The 20,410-nt window shown below is 36.8% G+C and overlaps 2 protein-coding genes across 7 annotated transcripts; one reads left to right on the top strand and one right to left on the bottom strand.

Moving 5' to 3' along the window:
- Positions 1–1,878: 1,878 nt before the first annotated feature.
- Positions 1,879–15,535, bottom strand: LOC122042656 (heparan-alpha-glucosaminide N-acetyltransferase-like). 6 transcript variants are annotated; one of them, XM_042602892.1, is made up of 14 exons: positions 15,222–15,535; positions 14,908–15,140; positions 14,664–14,801; positions 13,514–13,595; positions 10,734–10,822; positions 10,500–10,606; positions 8,164–8,296; positions 7,910–8,026; positions 7,747–7,835; positions 6,589–6,655; positions 6,244–6,322; positions 6,046–6,137; positions 3,725–3,868; positions 1,879–2,216 (listed from the first exon to the last, which is right to left on the bottom strand). In XM_042602892.1, exons 3-14 carry the CDS (start codon positions 14,796–14,798, stop codon positions 2,166–2,168), a joined length of 1,185 nt encoding a protein of 394 aa, XP_042458826.1. In that variant the 5' UTR covers positions 14,799–14,801; positions 14,908–15,140; positions 15,222–15,535; the 3' UTR covers positions 1,879–2,165. The 6 variants fall into 6 exon arrangements, with proteins under 6 accessions (XP_042458826.1, XP_042458824.1, XP_042458822.1 ...); XM_042602890.1 differs by having other exon boundaries at positions 14,962–15,140; XM_042602888.1 differs by lacking the exon at positions 14,908–15,140 and having other exon boundaries at positions 1,879–1,990; positions 2,134–2,216; positions 15,208–15,534.
- Positions 15,536–17,724: 2,189 nt separating this feature from the next.
- LOC122040148 (SKP1-like protein 1) lies at positions 17,725–18,808 on the top strand. Its single transcript, XM_042599493.1, has 2 exons — positions 17,725–18,253; positions 18,344–18,808. The coding sequence occupies exons 1-2, from the start codon at positions 17,858–17,860 to the stop codon at positions 18,527–18,529; spliced, it is 582 nt and encodes a 193-aa protein (XP_042455427.1). The 5' UTR covers positions 17,725–17,857; the 3' UTR covers positions 18,530–18,808.
- Positions 18,809–20,410: the final 1,602 nt, after the last annotated feature.

Here is a 20,410-nt window from a genome sequence, read left to right as displayed (position 1 = left end):
CTTTTCTTACAATGATTTACCTTACTTACAGTATAAAATAACTTGACTCTCCTTTGACCCACTAGGTTTTCCTATCAGTTGTGAGGTCCATAGACCCAACTGAACTTCAACAAGCTGTCAAGTCTCGCGGACCCAGTCGAACTCCCGCCAAATCACTCCCAGCTATCAGATCCAACAGATCTAACTGGATTTCAATCTGATATTAGGTCCTTTAGATTTAATTAATAATAAATTAAAATTTAAATTTGATTGCCTCATTTCAAGTGGAGAAACGAGAGAGAGAGAGAGAGAGAGAGAGAGAGAGATGGCAAAGTGAGGGGGGCGAGAGCGAGAGAGACCTGCCCAATAAAAGTTCCCTTTTATGATCAAATTGTTATTATTTCGATTTCCCAAACATTTTTTACCAATTTTTTTATTCAATTTAATTCGTTATCTTCCCGCCATGAATCTTACTTTTTATCTGTATTCTTTGCTCACAATCTTACTTTTTGTCAATTCAATTTTGCCTTCAATTCCTCTTCACTCACGACCTCCACCTCGCTTCCTCCTAGACCATCGCTGTTCGAGATGAACCAAACGCTGCACCCTTCCTTGTCGCCGCGGGCATAGCTCACAAATCGTTCCTCAATTGATGAGCTCACAGAGCAGGGAGCGACGGCAATGTGTCCCGAGCAAAGGGGACAGAGAGGGAGGTCTCGTGATGGGAGACACTTGGCCTGAGCTTTCGGAGTCTGCTGATTCTTCTACCAAACCGGCCTCCTCGGAACCCCCTCCTTCCTGATCAATCGGACACTTCATTTGCGGATCTTGTTGTTATTTCTAAGGAAATTTTCGATCTTTATTCTCGAGTTCTTGTTTCTTTCTCTTTTTAGGTGCCTCTGATGTTTCCTCCGAAGACAAGTTCTTACATTCCTAACCCTAATCCAAACCTGTCTGTTCCCTCACCAGAAATTTTTTCCTAAAACTAATTCGATCAAGAGGAGCGGCGGTGGCTGTGGTACACATCCCAATGGATCCCTATCATCGTCTCCACAATCTCCCACGTCGGAGGCCACTCCGATTGCTTTGGGTGGCAGCAATGGCGGATTGAACACAAACCGACGTGGAAACAACAATCTGTGGGAGATCACAATGTTAAGATGAATGCTTTCCTTATCTCCAAAATTTGGCGACAATACTTCAAGATCTAAATTTTTTTTCAACTGTAACCCCATTACTTTCTTGATCTTGAATTGAAGACTAACATCTGTGGGATTCTTTGGTTCTCTAGATTATTATTTTCTGAATTGTTTGAAGATAAGTGCTATAGTTTGTTGTTAGCTGAACCTTTCAGTGTCTTCTTTGCTGTTTTGATTTGCGGAATTCTTACTCTGGTTTTTCATATATGCAGGCTAAAGCCTGATATCAGCTATCCAACTGTAATATTCAGTGTGTCGGTCCTTGGGTGTTTAAACAGTTTGCCAATTTTATGATGCTTTATACTTAGTCCCTTGAATGTTTCTGTTGTTACTACAATGTGTTGTTTACTCTTCATTCCTCTGCCATTTCTATTCAGATCATTGGTTTCCTTAACTTCTGTTTGATGCAATATGTTACAGGGCAAGAAAATAAGGCGGCGATATGATTGGATGACTTGGATCCTTCAACACCACCCCAACATGGCGTTCTTTCTCACCCTCAATATTCATATTATACTTTGTCCGTAGGTGTTGTCAAGCATATTTGTTTGAATTATACTTTGCCCGTAAGTAGGGTTGACAATTCATATTATCATATCAACAACGTTACGAGCAAAATGCCCTGCTCGGCTGGCCTAACGAGTCCACTCAACCAGCTCACCCAAACACACACAAGCAAAGCCTATACAAATACAGGTAATGCAAGTCAAGTTCATCAATGTCAACTTTGGAAAACAAAGATCAGTAAAGTAGAGAATTTCTCAATCTCAGCGAACATCCTTTTCAAGAACGTGATGCTCTGCGTTGTGATCCTAATATGACATTTACTGCGTTAATATCCAATTATGAGCACTTAAATATGCATTCGGCCCGACTTAATATCTTAAATGATATGTGGACTCTCTGTTAATCTTCAATTATCGTATCAGAAATAAGAATCTAGGAAATGAGTTACCACTGTACAAAGATGTGGCATGGTCCTCCATGTTACTCATCAATGGCAGCATACTTTCGCACGAGTGATACAATCCAGTGGACCTGAATATTACATCAGGAAGTCAAACACGGGGCAGCAGTGCAAAAAGTTAACTTCTCAAATAACAAAGTAGCACAAGCCAAGGGAGGCAAGAGTATGTACTTGTCCTTAAGATAGGCTTACAGAGGAAATACAGTAAACTTTGAAAGGCAGGATGAGAGCCACATTTTACTATTTGGATTGTTTAAACATGCACACCTATGTTTTTCTCAAAAATTTATATTGAAAATTACAATTTCGAATGCACATTTTGGAAAGAGAAGAATAGCTAAAGGCTCATCAAGTTGAAAATTTTAAGATTGAAATGAAGCAATCAAGGGAAACCTTTATGACGTGAGAATTGTGATAGTCACAATGTAGAGAGAAAGGAAGCTCCACACTGAGCTCAAGTATTTTGGTTGTTTGATTCACATCTATGAAGTTCATTGACCAGGTCAGGACAAACTCGAATGGCAATGGAGAGAAGTTGGATATTCCTTGATGAGTTTGTAGAATAGTGAAATGTCTGTGTTTCATTTTCTTACTCCAGATGGCACGAAAAATCTGGTGAAAAAGAATTGGCCTTCCAGATACATACATCCCACTCAAGCTTTCCTCCACTGGAATGGGAAGATAAACTATGAGAATGTAAACCGATACAGATGGATGAATTTCCAATTGGTTCTCTTCAAACTTCATTTCATTTTTCTCACATTCACCTCAAGCGTGACGTATATACTGGAACCTGAGCAAGGCCCAAGAAAAGGTCAGATGTATGCCCAAACGACTAGTGTAGTCCTTTAGCACCTGGTTCAGCTAGTTGGACAAGCAAAATGAACCCCCAAATAACTCAATGATCAGAAGATAGGCCAGATAGTAGAGCAGAACAAGGTTAAAGGCCTGGTATTCTTAAATCTACTCTGAGGAATCATACTTCTAAACCAAGTATTGAACTTCATTTCTAAAGAATATTCTGACCGAAGCTTATTGGTCCAGTCATGGGACAATACTCAAAACCAAGAGATATAGGTTTCAATCAATCATACAGGTAATATCTAGACCAATTTGGATATTGGATCTGGTATTTGTCTAAACAAGTTTGGTTTATTGGATGTGTAGGAAAGGAGAGTTATGCATTAATAAAGAAAAAACTTTGAAGACAAGCAAAAAACAAAAAAAAACAAAATCAAAACAGAGAAGGGTTTTTTCTTTCCCTTGATTTAGCTATTTTGTACTCTTGTACTCCTTCCTTCTGTATGTCCTCTCTCAAACTTCTATATCAACCCCAGAACCACTATCATCACCTTATGCATAATGGATAAGCATCTACGTAATCATGACTGTCACTAGAACTAGATATGTTTGCCACTAACTGAACAAATGCAAATATCAAGAGACATTATTAGAGTTTGGATCAAGCAAATATAATGCAGATGAATAGAAACTAAAGCTAATCAGAATTTAAAAAAAAAATGAAAATTATTGAAAACTTTTGAATGTGTATCAAGACTGGTAATGAATGTAGGCTTACAATGTTATTTTTAGGGTTTCTCCAATAAAATCCTTGTACGGCGATGACAGCAATGTTTGATGCCACTAAAACAAAGATGCTAAGAGAATGCCTTCCCATCCACTGAAAAACATATGTTGGCCATTTGTATTCATAAATATCCACCTGCACAAAGTCATCAAGCAAAGAAAATATGATGCAAGTTAATATTACTTCCACTCAGCAGTACATATAGAAGCGAGTAATGAGCACAGTTCTCCTGTTTATTAGCCAACCTAACTAGTTTTTGTGAAGTAATAGGCTTAGTTACGAATAATATTACAAATAAATAGGCTTCAAGAATCCACAAAGGAAAAGAAAATCCAAAGCCTAGTCTAACAGCTACTCTCACAGACTTAAGAAAATTCAGCCTCAGACAAAGAACTCCATTCTAGTTGGTATAGACATCCCTCTGTTAAAAATGGTTTTTAGAAGAGTTATGGGATAGACATCACAATTGAACTGTCCAGCTTAAAAAGTAGACTGATCAATTAAGCAAGATTTCATAGAAAATTTAGGGTGATAGACACTTCCTAACTCTCGATCATGTAAGAAATCGATAAAAATAACTGACTCTTCTTTGTTTTCTATGGAACAAAGTCAGTTTAGTAGATTTTATTAGGTGGTTTAAATACAATGAAAGACATGTGAGTACTATTCTTCATCAAACTGCTATTTGAAATTTTAATAAGGATAATAGGTAGGTTTCATGAATTTTATTAGTTAGAGCCATAGACATCTCTTCTAATAGTCTTAGCATCTATTAAATTTCAATATTAGAAAAGTTTTTTATACCACATTTTCTTTTGGTGGAACTTCTATGACATCAGTTTGTAAGTCATTTTTTGAAAAAATCAATTTCAAAAAATAAAGTTTCTTCTTTTTTCTCCCCAAGAAAGATTGATTGATTGAATTGAGATACAATCTAGTTCTAGAAAAAGGTGCCTTTAGTTCATTCATTTACTTCAGTTGGCCGACGGCAATATCTTACTTTAGCAATCACCTTCCAACATATGACGGCCTAATCAAGAGATCTACTTGCAAGGGTTACCCATTGGAATATTTCTCTATTAACTTTATTTGCCTCCATTGAGCTTGGCTAGAATCGCTGGCATTAAAGTTTACAAAATGGGAGCTAATAGATTTATGGCAAGGCCTGGAGCCCAAATCATTCATGGAATTTGTTATGGCCCTTGAATATGGATCATGTAATGTGATAGTTTACCGACTCATCGGTGGAATCAATCTTTGTCTTCTTGGTTTTACAACCTTGACGCGTTGGGATTAGAGAACCTTTCGATCTAAGAGGTTTGATTTTCCTTTTGTAAACTCAGTCGTAATCATTATTGCATTATTCTAGCCATTGAAATACTACTTACGTTCCTTCCAACAAAGGAAGAAAACAACCATTGAATAAGAAGGTTTTTTTTCTTACTAAAAATAAAAGATACTAGACTCAATCCTATTAAAAATAAAAGATACTCAACTTAAATAAAAATCAATTACAATAACTAAATCAATTCTCTTGATATACACCATTCTTTCTAAATTTGTCATGTGTGTATCTCTGGTATTTGATGGGCTCCAGATGGGCTTACCTACGGTCCATAACAGAATTATTGCCACCGGATAAGACCAATGTGATAGGATAAATTTGTCAGAATTAGATTGAAGAACTAAGACAAAAGAAACAAGTGGGATTCTATGAAAGATTCCTCTCTTTTCCATTTTTTATTCTATGATTGTGATCAGGAGTCTTTGTTGCCATTACAGTGAAGGTTGTATGCTGAGCATACATTTGATAACTTTAATGTCACGTAGTTTCTTCAGTCTATCTAGCACTAAACCTACTTGTTGAATTCGCTGGGAAGGCCATATCAATTGGATGATAGGCTAATTTAATAAGGTGATTTTAGGACAGTGAAAATTGCTTCCAAGATGCATGAGATTTCTGGTGATGTCTCCTTTGCCTTGTATTAACCATGGATGCTTGTACTCAGGTTAGTCAAATCCTAGCAGGAACATCTCATGGCAAAAAGTTTCCTTTCCATGTTTCTTCCCCTATGTCAATTGTTTATACATTAATTCTGTTCATGAAATTGTAGTTGAAATATTCTTAGTCATATAAAAATTGAATAAAAAACATTTGCACTTTATGTGATGAATGGGATCAATGAAACTTAAAATTTGTATGAGTTACCAAAAGATATAATATATAGTTTCTTTCTCATATGCATCAAACAGTAGCTATAGATGAAAAGAGGAAGCTTTTCACTTTTCATACTCAAGTACGTGCAGCTTACCAATACGTATAGTGCACAGAACGTAGCCACAGCAACACCAGTTGTTAGAAACGTATAACTGATTGTGTATAGTGATTTGTTCAGAGGAACTCCTATAAATTTTAGCATGTATATTAGCTAAATCTATAGAAAAATAGTTATGATAGTCAACAGATAGACATAAGGTTTAAAGCATTGGAAGGCACAGATTACATATACCAATACAAGCTAGAATCATCCCGAGTCCAGAAGTTGCAAGTGAAAACAGCAACCATCTTGTGAGTCTCCTTTTATGATCCTGTAAAATATTCTCATTGGAATAGTACATTTATCAAATTCTAAATGAACCAATTTACAAAACTGGGAACTTTTCACTGGAATAGAAATTTAGAAAAATCACAAGATCTATCAACAAGCAAAGAAAATCGTCCATCTAAAAAGAAAAGTCTTGTAGGATTAGCACACAAAGTAGAGTATTAAAAATTGATATCAAGTTTTAAGGCGGCATTAGCAGACATTTTCTAAGATATTATTGCTATGATTATTTTAACAGACAGTTCATACCTCCAAAAGAACAAGAGTATGACCAAAATGTAGACCAAATATGCAACTTACAACCGCCATCAATGAGCTGCAAATACAATTTTATAGAAATTTAGTTACTTCAAATGGGAAACACTAAGCAAGTAAAAGGTACAACATAACAAAAAAAAAAGAGCAGCCCGGTGCATGAAGCTCCTGCTATGTGGGGTCCTGGGGAATGATCCATTGTACATACCCTGCCTTTTGGAAGAGGCTTTTTCCAGAATTCGAACCCGTGACCTTTTAGTCACAAAGCAACAACTTTACCGTTGCGACAAGACTCCCCTTCTAGGTACAACATAACAATCAATAAAAATAGCAAATGCGCCATTTACCTTATAGGCAGTCTAAGTTAAGTATTTTCTTTTGCAAACTGAATCGATAAGAAATAATATCCATACTATTCTAATATGAAACTCAGGGCTGAATTTTTGATGAATTGGAAGCTCCATATTTGTCTTTCTTAGATGCTTCTGATAGCATCAGTTTATAGGCTACATAACAATAATACTATATTAAGAAAATAATTAATTTTATGTTAAGCTTCTCGACAAAATCTCTATAGACTATTGAACAAGGTAACTTCCAAGGAAATTGAAGGTGAATTGTTTTGCTAAGCAGAATAAAGACTAAGTACATCCTCTTGTTTGAAAGATTGCCTAAAATACTCTTTAAACATCAAACTAATAATTTGAATATATATTATAGCACTAATCTTGGAAAGATTGGTAATAACATTAGAGAATTGTATTATATTTTAGCAAAAACCTTTCGGTGATACTCCATAGAAGTAAGACAACTTAAATATTACACTACTCATTCAAGAAGTTAATTGGTTTGCTTAACTTATTTGACAATCACTTTGAGCAGGATCAGGGACAAAGAGAACTGATGGTTAAATTATGGACATGGCAAGGAATAAGCAGGATATAAATGTTCATCCTACAACTTTTTCAATATGGAAAGTATGGAAAATATTTTGGCAAAAATAAGAGAATGGTGAGAGGAAAAATGTGAACATTGAGCACAAAGATGGTAAGCCAAGAGTGTAATATCGTGGCAAAAATATGCAATCATAGAGAAAAATAGTAAAACGAGCTTGAAAAGTAACATAAGTTACATAATTTTTATTCAGTATACCTTAAGATGCCCTCAGGGTCAAATGGAGCTTGGCACCATGATGGATAAGTAGTATATGCTCCATCTTCATCTCCGGGAGTTCTACATTCCTATTTGTATAGAGACAACAGTTTAAAAAGTGACTATTAGCTGTCATATTTGTAAAATCACCTAATCGCATTACCTTCAAATTTCTAAATACAGGTTTTATGTACAAGTGTTTTATGCCAAGTAATTTGCGGTCAATCATTCCAGCTGCATTACATGCTGGTCCAAGATCACCTCTTACTCCACATTTAACCTTAGAAATGGAAAGTAAAAGGTCAATTGTTCAGAGCTCTATATAAAAGTGAGCTCTAATAAAGCCCCTCAAGAACATATAATTCTCTTTAGGAAAAACCATAATTTGTAAACACAGATCCTCTTAAAAGATTTTACCTTCTCAATGACATCTCTGATTTGCATTGATGGTGAACTGAGAGCAAATTCTTGTGGTTCGTATTTCCAATCTGGTACATATATGCCATGCAACAACCCCACATATATACTGGACAATACAAAGACTATGATCCTGATAAAGACAAAAACAGCAAGTTAAAGCATGTAATTTGTTGTTGAACACTTTCATGATTCCAATTACTGAAAGTGCGTGTGATGATCATCTCAATCACAAATGTAAGTGGTAATGAAGGTTTTTCCCAAAGTTAACATGGATGATTCATTGCTAAAAGCCATCTAGCGTTAAAATTATATAATGGCAAACAATGCTTATTTGTAATGGATACGCACTCTTACATTGTATTAGCATACACTTCCCTTCGCACTCCATGTTCATTTAGCTACTTAATTCCATTTCAAGTGGCAACCAACAAATATGTATCATCAAGATAAGCATATTTTAGCTCATGGAAACTTGAGGTAGAACCCACCAAGTACCTGCTAAAAGTTACACACTTCACTGTACAAATTTTAAAGTAAAGTGCAATTGTTTATTCCTCACCTTCAAATTGATATGACTTTTGGTATCAACCCCAACAAAACATGGCTTGAGCCTTGAATATTATCGGTTTTATCTACTTGTAGCCTCATATGTTGGGGAAATAATGCTCTCATGTGGTTCAATTCGACTAGCTTATTTTGATGTATTTGGCAATAGAATTTAAGTTAGCTTTTACATGGGTTTCTCATATGTGCATCAAGTGTGCAGAGACTTGGCATAATGCATATGAAGCTGGGTGAACGAAGTTTAGCGAACAATGTGATCAAGTTGTGATTGTTTGCACAACAGCTCAGTGGCCTAGTACGAGGTGAACTCGTAAGCATGGAGAATTGGACATGGAGCAAACTCAAAGAGGTTGATGCATTCAATGGACCATAGGTCTAACATGAGGTGGACTCTAGGGGATGGAGCATCAAGGGATTATGGATGTAATTGTAGAGATTGTGGGAAGGATAGCTCGATGGTGGAGAACAAGGTGGACTCATAGGCATGGAGGATTGGATGGCACGAATCAAGCTCAAGGAGCTTGGTGCATTCAATGACTGAAGGTTTGGCACGAGGTGGACTCTAGGTCACAAGCATCGAAGATCAAGTAGTATGGAGAGAGCTTGAGAAATATGATGCATTCAATATTTCAATGGACCAAAGGCCTAACATAAAGTGAATTCTCAAACAAGGAGCATTGAGTGATCATAGACTTGGAGGAATGAGAGTGTGAGAGACTATGAGAGCAAATTGTAATCTATAGGATTTAGTCTTTAGGTACCATCATCGTGAATGATGTGTTTAGGTAGATAGAGGCAGATTACCCAATAGCTTAGTATAGAGCTTTCAATCAAGCATTGTTTGTCTCAAGTCATATTCACCAACCTAGCTCGGTCTGGGACTAATTGGATTTAGTAAACCAATGGAACTTCAATCAATTGAAGCATGTCAGTTAACAACCAAGGAGTCAACTAAATGTCGGGGTTCGATGAATAGAATATTCAACTTGATGCTCAGAATATTTTTATTCGAGCAATAGTCTATTGGATGTAGTTTCCAGTCGTTTAAAGGCTGAGCAGTTTACTGGAGATGGAATTCCAGTTGATCAACAATTGCCGTTGGTTTCCAATGATAACATTGTTTACTTAGTTGTTGACTACAAGGCTTTTCCAATTGACTACAAAAGTGTCCAATCAATTGGAGGCAGACAATATATGGTTAAAGATTTTGGTAATCTTTCTTTGGCTTTATATTTCATTGTGTCTGAGTAGTGACAGTTGTAATCATCTAAAGGCTGGAATTATAAAAAATTGGCCCTGTGAAAGGGTGACTCTTAGTTGAACATTCAAGGGTAACGTACTGAACACGCAAGTCACAAATTAGGAGCAGAGTCTCAACTCTCAAAGCCACGATAGGTTTTCGTGTTTATTTTTTTATTTCACTGTGTGCTCAAATAAACATGAGTACCCTCAAACTACTAGTAGTTGAATTATTTTTATTTTGAATGAGAATTGCAATTAAGGCGTGTGGTCTATTCATAATTCATTCCTCCTCCCTCAAGCCATCGATGCTACACTATATAGATAGATATTAAGACAATCAATGAGAAAGATAGAGGAATCTTAAGTAGAGATCTTGTTGTTTCTATCTAACAGCCACAAAATCCATAAACCTAACATAGAGATGATATAAAAACTATCTGAGAATGAATATTTTATAAAAAAAATAAATTGGCATCCACCAACTTAGGCTGTTGAATAATGCATTTAAAACCTACAAATTCTCATACCACTGAAAGTAATAATCTTTAAAAAGTCTACATCCAGAGTTCGGAATTGCAGCGCTTGATAACCATATTTCACATAAAGCAGCAACTATGTACCCAATAGCAATCCGCTGTTTATATGAAGAAGAAAAGCATTAACTAAAACAATATTAAACAAATGACAAAATAATTCTAGAAACCATAAGATGAAATCTATAATCAATAATAAAATTATTTATAAAAGGGAAGAAGACCCATCTGAGGCAAGACCTGTAGAATACCAAAGACTCGTATTCTGTCGATATCAACACCAAATGTAAGGGAATTTATGCCGTGAAAGTAACCACCTGAAATGTAGAGTAACTTGTACTGGTAAGGTAGGGGCTAGGAACAGTCTGTTAAATTTAAAGTAGATAGGAAGAGGTCTGCATAAATTTGGGTGCAAAAGTAAATCAAAGGTATAATGTAATAGAACAAGGATCAACCATAAACAAATAGCAAAAGCATATCCAATTTTTTGACTTTGTTCTCAGCAATATCACTATGTATAGGAGTTTTATGCACTAACAGGTCGTGGACCTGCATCTTTTATATTGTGTACATTCACATTTGCAATTGTTTTCCAATATTACGATAATATGACATCTACATTTACATCATTGTTACCATATTTACTATTTTGATTATTTAGCAAGAGTCGGGCAGAACCACCTATGGGCATCCCTCCATTTTTATAGGGCACCCTACCAAAATTTATAAAAGGGAGACTTTTATCAAAGCAATAACTTCAAGATTTTATTCTGACGGGCTCTTGGCATCTGTAGTGTCTCCCTTTCATCACAAACCTCCTCTCCTCTCTATCATCGACAATGTGAAACATGATTGGTGATTCCCTTTGTCCTTCAGGCCTTCTTGATCGGCGACAGCCAATCGGCCACCAATCTCACTCCTCATACAACCCCCTCTCTTCCATTCATTTTCCAATATCAGCAACCCTCCCTCTCTCTCGTGCTGCCTCTCATAGGCCCCCACCCTCTCGACCTGTCCTAACCACATTCCAAGAACAACCCTCCCAAGAAGCAATGACCTTTTCGGTGACTACTGCCTACCCTCTCTTCTAGTAGGGCCATAATGGTAGAAAATCCTAGTTCATCATTATTAAGGGTGCAGGGATTCCATCAGCCCAAATGACTCATAATGAAGCTCAAGGCAACCATCTCAATTTTAAAGAACAGGATATCAGCAAGGCACCTTTTGGAATGAAGAGTGCTATAATTTAGAAAAGATTGCTGCAACACAATGATCACAGTTTCAAAAAGGACCGCCAAGAATGATTAAGATTGATGTGCCATGAGGCAAAGACTGTCTCTCAACCAACCTATCACCTGAACTTTTATTACCATGTAAAATATTAAGCTCTAGGACAAAAATGTTCTAGATGAAAGGGTTGATAAAATGCATCTTAGCGCCTCTAAGTAAGATTTTTTCTCTTTCACCTTAAAGAGTTTTTCTTAGTTACTTAAGGCAGTCATATCAGGTAGCAAATTAGAAGAATAATTTTATCTTCTATTTCTCGTTGAACAATGATGGATTTTGATATAGATCATCTTATAGAAAATTTAGCAAATTAATGGATTATATTTTGCACAAACGATTTTATTTTAGAAAATAACTTATTAAAATAAAAGAAAAGGAAACAAAAGGAAAAATATAGCATGTTCACACATTCAAATTAGGAGACACAATGATTACAATGCATCGTGGGTAAGGAGACTTTTACCTATATGATAACTTCTATAACATATGATGACATGTCTCTATAAAAGGAATGACTGGAATAGCATCTAGTAAAGTAGTCATGAATAAATTTTAAGAATATTCTTTCACATTTAATGGATATACTTTCTTCTAGGGTTGATGGTGAGCACCACTTTGTTCCTACTTCTGACCTATATCAGATGTATTGCACTTACATTATAAGACGTGTCATGTCCACAAATATTTTCCTTCTGCTCATTATTGGTTCAAGCAGAACTATTACAATCACATGACACAGCATTGACATTGTTTAGGCAATATGGGCCATAGTCATACTACTATGAAACACCCCACATTGTTTTAGGGGGTAGGCGAATAGTATATGAATTATGAACTTATGACACACTTTATTGGTGACTAGTCATTATGGAAGGCAAAACTCTGGTGGTCCAGGACACAAATGATGACAAGATCAAGAAAAAATACTCTTGTGTATCAACAATAGAAACTTATCTAGATAAATCTTGGGTATATATCCCACCAATGATTGAGGTACCAGTGATGACAATCCTTAACTAGATCAACACTGCGCCACTTCACCTTTGTCAGCATAGTATAGATCTATTTGAGTCATCGTGTTATGTTGGCTTACTTCTTCCTGCTCCTCCCTCTTACCATCTTCCTGCTCCTCCCTCATACCTCAGACTCCCTCTTCTCTTTATATTGAGCCACGCACCTACACCTCTGACCTAAGAGGAGGTGCCATCTAATGTTGGAAATGCCTTCTTTGCTGCAGATCCAAGGTTCCCAAGTCATATGTGGCAATTTGTGATCTAGGGAACGTCTCAGGTGGACCTTCACACACATAGGTAATGTATCTGCACAGGCCTACATCTTCGAGTACACAAACACGTACATGGAACAACTATCGGGTAGCAAGGACAAATATCACAGTTCATAGAACCCATAACATTCCCTAGTGATCCTCCACAGTGTTGGTGTGCGTACTTCAAAAAATAAAGATATCTAGGATTTGTGTTGTACGCTTTCAGATCTGATTAATCTCAAAACTTCTGTGGGATTAGCTATGAATAGTATATTTGTTGCAGTATATTTTAATCAGTGAATACTCCATTTGGGAGCCACAAAAGTAAAATTTTGCTCCCCAGATTAATATGTGTGTATCAATATGTTGAATTATTTATCAAAATAAGCATAAATATACAAACAAGTTATCATTGCAAATAATCTTATGAATCAACAAAATGTGTCATTGTTACCTTGGAGAAGAACACCAAGAACGAAGAGTTTTACTGCCCGTACCGCTGCTTTACGTGTTGACCGAACTTTATTGGCCTTGTTCTGAACAGAAGAACATAAGTTTCTAAGTTACTGGGCAACTTGATGTATTACTTATGAATTCTAAGAAACTAAAATCATCCTATAGACAAACATAAGATTGTGCAAACTATCACTGAAGATTTTTTTTTAAAGCAGAATCAACCAACTAATCCAGTAATAAGCTCTCAAATTTTAAATTTTGGTAATTTTTAGGGAAAGAAATATTTCCATAAAAATCCATAAAAGAGTCCTGTGTGTGCATAATAAGCATGAGTATTGTAGCAAAAGGTGATTACGCTCATTCCAGATACCCCTCACAGCCCGTCCCTAGGTTAGGTGAAGGGAGGTAAATCACGAGGTCAACTCATAGCTGACCACTACATTGGCTGGGGGGTAGGAGGGGTTTTTTTTTTTTCAGAGGACATGTCCCCACCAGAAATTGATCCCTTGCCCCATTGTAGCAAGTCTGCCACCCTCTAGCTGGGCATCCTGTGGGGACAAGCATGAGTTTGAATAACAAGGAAGAAGAAATCAAGTAATTGCTACAGCAGTAAATTTAAGAGTTCAGCTATTTTGGAGGACTTAGTCAAAATCAGAATCATTGTGTACCATGTATGCAAATTCTGACTCTAAGCCCATCAAATTTTATGGGATTACCATAACCAGCAGAAGGCTTTCTTATTTTCTCCTTCAGTGCATACTATCGACAGTAACACCATCTTAGCTTCCAAGCTGCTGTCTGATTTGAGTGATTTTATGAAATTGAAGAAGTTATAGACAGAACATTTCTTGTTGGTTGGCCCTTTTACCATCTCTTCCTCTCCCATATTTTAGATCTCTCTCTCTCTAAATCAATACATCACTTCTTCCCTTTCAACACCTGTTTTACACCCAACTCCCTATGAATACAGCAGCCTAAGATCCACAGAAAGAATTGATATACTCCTTATCCATGCATCATGGCTTGTCATATTTGCAAGCTGTAAGACAATGCGTAGATACTAAACACTTGTGTCCAACATCTGAGTATGAGCATTTACATGAAATAGAAAAGAAAGCTATGAGTAGAAGATTAAATACACTTCTTACCTTGTAGACGATTGAAACAGAAATACCAGCAATGAACAGAAAAAATGGCATTACGAAGTCTGCCAAATGTACACCGTCCCAGGGAGCATGACCAACATATGGCAACACAGAACCAGCATAATCAACAAATACCATCAGCTGCAATATAAAATTAAGTGTTATAATTTAACAATTAAGTCAGCTAAGATTTCTGATATAAAAGACTAAGCTTTTGGCAACGTATCACAAACAGTGCAAATGTTACCCAACGTCTCCAAAGAGTAAAGTATCACAAGAAATTTCCAACGGAGAAGAAGACCTTCATGTGCATTTTCGTTTGTCATAACTCAAAATGTCTACTTTCGCTCCAGATTCTCCGCATACTATCCAACAAGTGGTGATATGGACCGCTCAACCATAACCTAACCATCATCTAGCCGCAGAACAATAAATACACCGAATATCCATCTCAAGAGCAACAAATCCACCCATCAAACACTATTTATTTCCCAGAAGAAAAAAACAACTAAGTTTGCAGTTTGACAAACTTAAATCGAGAGCTCACAGCGATCGAGAGACCTCGGAAGACGTCGAGAGAGGCGATTCGAGTGGCGGCGGCGCTCTTTGCTTCCTTCCTCGTCGCTCCGGCTTCTTCACCGCCGCCGTTCAGCTGGACGTAGTCGCCCATTCGTCCGCCGAAAGACACGGCCGAGAAACGAGCGAGGAAAGGTCACACAAACAACGCTGTTTTTCTCGTCGGGCGTTGTATTTTGCAACAACATACGATGAAGAAGAGATATACACCTCCGCGCTATGCCGCACCGCCGTTGCTCCGCCAAAGCGCTTCCAGTCTACGGGGCGACACTTTTCTGGTTGAGACTAGCGGTTGAGCGGAAATGAAAGATGGTAGGTGATCGGACTCGAGAATGTGGTTCGAGTGAGCGCGAATATCTTGGCATCAATCCGTATTCGTTTCGGCGTCTGCACCGCTATTGGACAACTCGTTGGACCCCACTATGTCTGCAATTACTGGTCGGGTAATTGATCGTGTGGGGAAGACAGCGTTCGCTTTGGAACTACGTCGACGTGGCAAAGCAGTAAAGGTCGCGTGCGGTGCAAGGGATAAAATTAAATTATTTGGCGACGATTAGGAAAATGCCTTTTTCGCCTCTGGCAACTTATTGCTACAATTGGAGTACATTTCTAACATCTACAGAAGATAAGGCTAAGACCTCGTACAGAGACTCGACTCGATGCGGATATAAATGAACCAAATATTTATAAATAATTTTGGTATTTTAATTTAGTAGGAATTTATTTATTTTAATGTATACTAATTAATTAATTAATTAATTAAATAAATAAATTTAAATACCACATTAAATTAAATAACTAGTACAATAACTTAATTTATTTTAAACTCAATTTAAACTACCTTATCAAATAAACTTCAACTTCCCATAACTTACCCGGTTCGACTTATTTACCGTCCACCCCGTTATTTATCTACTTTTCGAGTCGTATCGGAAAAAAAAACTCCCCGAGAAACCAGGGTTATCCTCTGCAATTAAGTTAATTTTTTTCATTGTTCTTTTAGAATTTATTTAAACACCAATAAACAGAGTGGTACGGAAATTTAAAAAAGAAAAGTTGTATGATAGTGTGTCTAAAGGGACCCATCGAGTCAGAATAGAATAATTCAATTGGCCTCAAGTCGAGCACAATATGAGTGATCACAAAGCAATGACAGATCTGGCATAAGACTGTACTTGCGAAATTTATCGAGCAAAAATAAATGCAGAGTTTTTTTTAATCAGCATTTTTTTATATCAAAACAAATATTACGTACTCAATCCTAAATCCATACCGTTGGTTATATGGCTTTGCTTTTGTGTTTTATCTTAAATTTATTTTTCATGTCACAGCTACCATCTAGGTAATTATGGCAATTATCGATGGTAATTAGAATTCTGGGAAAAAATTTAATTAGAAAATAATGTAAATTAATGCACTAAAAATATCAATTTATAAATATATGACAAAATTAAAAAACAAAGTACAATTTATGAAACTAAAAATATAATGTTCTCCGAAATAAAGCTACCATTTCAAAACTATCATAGTAGTTACTTTTAGCATATGTTACAATATGAATATTATTGAATAAAATAAATTTATAATTAAGGCTGTGTTTGATTTAGGAATAATATAATATAATTGATATTATATTTATATTATTATGTTGATAATATAATGTATATAATTTTTTATTATAAAAATGATTATATTTTTTTTTAACTTCTAGTATTTATTATAAGAAATATAATTCGTATTATTATAAAATAATAAAAAATATCCTATGATCTCTGTCGGAGACATCGACGATTATACCTTTGTGTCAAAGGTGACGGTGGCCGACGGTGACTAGAGGTGGCGCCCTATGGGTGGTGGCGGTGGCAGCAACGACGTCGATGACCGACAACGACGATGGTCGACGATCGACCGACAACCTACGATCGGTAGTTACAAGCGGCTAACTGTCGATCGTCGGTCATCGACATCGCTGTTACCACCGCCGCCACCCGTAGGGAGCCAGTTGGCCGGCGAGTAGCAAGTAGCGGTCGATCGATGACTGGCGATCGGTGAAAGTGACGTCTTTAATCGATTGATGTCAAAAATGAATTAAAAATATATTTAACATTTAAACAATGACATCATAATATAATCATATTACATGATGTTTATAATACAGATTACAAAACTTGATTATCCTTTATAATCTGATACCAAATAAATTAATTAATATTATAATATTAAAAGCAAATTACCTTCTACCAAAAGTAATCTTAACCCATATGGCAAGCTATTTATTAGGTTGTGTCATTTTATCGAGGAAGCTAATAGGGAAAAAATAATCAAATTATATTTTTTTACATGCTATTTTTAAAAGTAATCTTAATTAAAATTCTTCGCATTGATATATTAATTTTTGTAATTATATATTTTATTTATTTATTAATAGTAAGACATTAATTATTTCCCAAATAAACTTTGATTTCCATATTTACACAATTACACCGCAATCGCTGCCTATTTATTTTTTTTCTTATTTTGTGGAAACCTAAACCCTGCAAATTTTAACGATTAACCTTCGCCTCGCCCGACGCCGACCTCGATCGCCGCCTTCGCCTGCCTCTCTTCTCCTCATCTCGGCGATGGGGAAGACCATCAAGCTCATTTCCGGCGACGGGGAAATGTTTGAGGTGGAGGAGGCGGTGGCATTCCAATCGAATATCATCAAGAGCCTCGCCGACGAGGACAACGCCGACGACTGCATCCCCCTCCCCCGGGTCGACTCCCAGATTCTGAGCAAGGTCCTCGAGTTCTGCAGGAAGCATGCCAATTCCCCCAGCGTTCACACCAAATTCGCCGCCATCCCCAGCGAGTTATGCCCGAAGCACGACGGCTCTGCCGCCGGTGCTTCCTCCTCTGAATCGTCGTCTGCGCACTCCGAAACTTGTAGAGCCTGTTACGATGCGGTGATGAAGCTCGTTCAATGGGACTTAGAGTTCGTTAAAGTGGATTTGGACTTAATCCATCACCTCCTTAAAGTAAAAAAAATTAACTCTTTTGCTTTTCATTCCTGTTTGATTTTCGATGTCGTTCGAAGTGATTTCGACCTTGTTGTGCCATGGATTCAGGCAGCGAACTATCTGGACATAGAAGACTTGATGTTTATGGCCGTTGAGGGTGCCGCAAATGCGATCAGAGGGAATAATCCGGAAGAGATTCGCAAGCTATTCGACCTCGAGAATGACTTCACGCCGGAGGAAGAGAAAGAGATTCTTAAGGAGTATTCTTGGTTGGACGATCCATTTGAACCCTAGTCATCTCTAGAGACTTTTTTTTTTGTTGCATTTTATTTTTTTTAATTTCTCTTTATCATGGTACAAAAAGGCGGAATCCGCCGCCCCGACGGCCCCCTACGCCTGCCCCATGGTGATGTAGGAGGAGGGTTAATCAGGGTGAATGCTGGGTTGACAAGTGGCTGGGGGTTCGAGGCTTTAAGCCGGCAGACGGGGATATTATCCCACATTGCAACCGTCGACACTCGAACCTGCTGCTTCATGGTACAACTTCCCAGCCACTTACCAACTGATCCAGCCCCTGGGGGCTAATTTCTCTTTATCATGTTCAAGCGCAACGTTGCTAATTGAACTAAAATAGTTGAATCACTAATGAAATAATTAAGTTGTAGTTAGAGAGAATGGTTGATTAGGAGGAAGAAAAGGAAACGACAAATTTCAAAGAGTTAAGGGTGTGTTTGGTTTGTCCCATTTTTATTTTTATTTTCTGAAAAACGTGCGTTTTTCGTTTTTCAGAAAATGACTTTTCCGCGTTTTTCGTTTTTTTAGAAAACATTATCTCATTTTTCTTAAAAATGAATGTGAAAAACGCAAACTAAATGCGTTTTCTATTTTCTCATAAAATGAAAACAGAAAACAGCGTGAAAAACACAAATCAAATGCCCCCTTAACTTTTCATTGAAAATTAAGTCCATTTTGTCGGATAGAAATAGACAAGAGGGGTGGGATGGGGTGAATACAATTAATAATAGAGATAAGAATATAATTTTAATTTTACTTTGTTCGGAGTTCAATGATTACTACAGATCATGCCACATGATCTTTGATCATTTTGTTCCCTCGGGACGGTGCGATGGTTAAGACATGAGGTGTTATCATATGAGGTCTTGGGGTCGAAATTCGGCGTGACCGAGTATAACCTCCCCCATGTCTTGGCCATTTGCAATAATGACTAGTAGTCACCCGTGATTTATCTCCTCCGTGTTGATCTAGGGACGGGTTGGCGGGGGCGCTGGGGGCGAGCGAATCACCTTTTGCCACATGATCTTTGATCGTTTTGATTGAAAAATCAACTAAATTTTTACTCTCGACAATTTTTAGAGGAGGAAAATCATACATGTTATGAAGAAGATAGTAATACTCTACCATTCTCTCGAATGTAATTAAGTCTCAGATCTCGAGTTATCTTTTATAGTCACGATCCAATCAATAGAAAATCGGTTAGTCGATTGAACCCTCTCAATTAATTGAACCTCTAACAAGCAATTGATCTTTGTTGCCTTCCTAATTTATTTTGATCTAATACTAATCCCTTAGGGTTTCCTTTCTTGCGTGATCTGATCATATCATCTACAATTTTCATATTAGTTCGATCGACTAATCCTCCTGATAAGTTGCCTGAACCATTGTTTCCTTCTTTGTGCCTATATGAGTTTTTAAGTTGATTGTACTCAAAAATCTATTTTCCTACACCATAAATATTAGTCAAAATATAAGTAATAATAATCCTGCAAAATAAAGTTTAGAAACATATAGTTATATATGAATTAATCTTGACAGTTTAGATTGTCTGATTTTGATTTGGAAACTTTCGTCAATTTCTTTAGTTAGATTAATGTTTACGTTGTCCCAACTGGGATATGCCCGTACTGTTCTTCTTTTTAGAAGATCCACTCTACTCCAAGAGCTTATTTCAATTTACTCGTCAAACATCAAGACATCCAAACCTATTTAGATTTTTTATGCTTAGCATCCGATCATCAACTTGCCAGAGCTTTCTCCTGACTCAATATCTTATCCTCGCTAACTTATTGAGTCTATCTTACCAGATGTCTTGTCCACTAACCCATCTGAACTCCATGTCCAGTGTCATTGATCTACCAAATCTTCTATTACCTAGTA

This window comes from Zingiber officinale, chromosome 2A (genome assembly GCF_018446385.1).
Source record: "Zingiber officinale cultivar Zhangliang chromosome 2A, Zo_v1.1, whole genome shotgun sequence".
Taxonomy (NCBI): domain Eukaryota; kingdom Viridiplantae; phylum Streptophyta; class Magnoliopsida; order Zingiberales; family Zingiberaceae; genus Zingiber; species Zingiber officinale.
Note: the sequence above shows the minus strand (reverse complement) of the source record. Positions and strands in the feature narration are given on the sequence as shown.

Coding starts and splice junctions, on each gene's coding strand:
- LOC122040148 (XM_042599493.1), top strand. CDS start 17,858: ATGGGGAAGACCATCAAGCTCATTTCCGGCGACGGGGAAATGTTTGAG. Junction 18,254..18,343: donor TAATCCATCACCTCCTTAAA/GTAAAAAAAATT, acceptor CCATGGATTCAG/GCAGCGAACTATCTGGACAT.
- LOC122042656 (XM_042602888.1), bottom strand. CDS start 15,330: ATGGGCGACTACGTCCAGCTGAACGGCGGCGGTGAAGAAGCCGGAGCG. Junction 6,656..7,746: donor GACCCTGAGGGCATCTTAAG/GTATACTGAATA, acceptor TTGTATTTGCAG/CTCATTGATGGCGGTTGTAA. Junction 6,323..6,588: donor ATACTCTTGTTCTTTTGGAG/GTATGAACTGTC, acceptor AATATTTTACAG/GATCATAAAAGGAGACTCAC.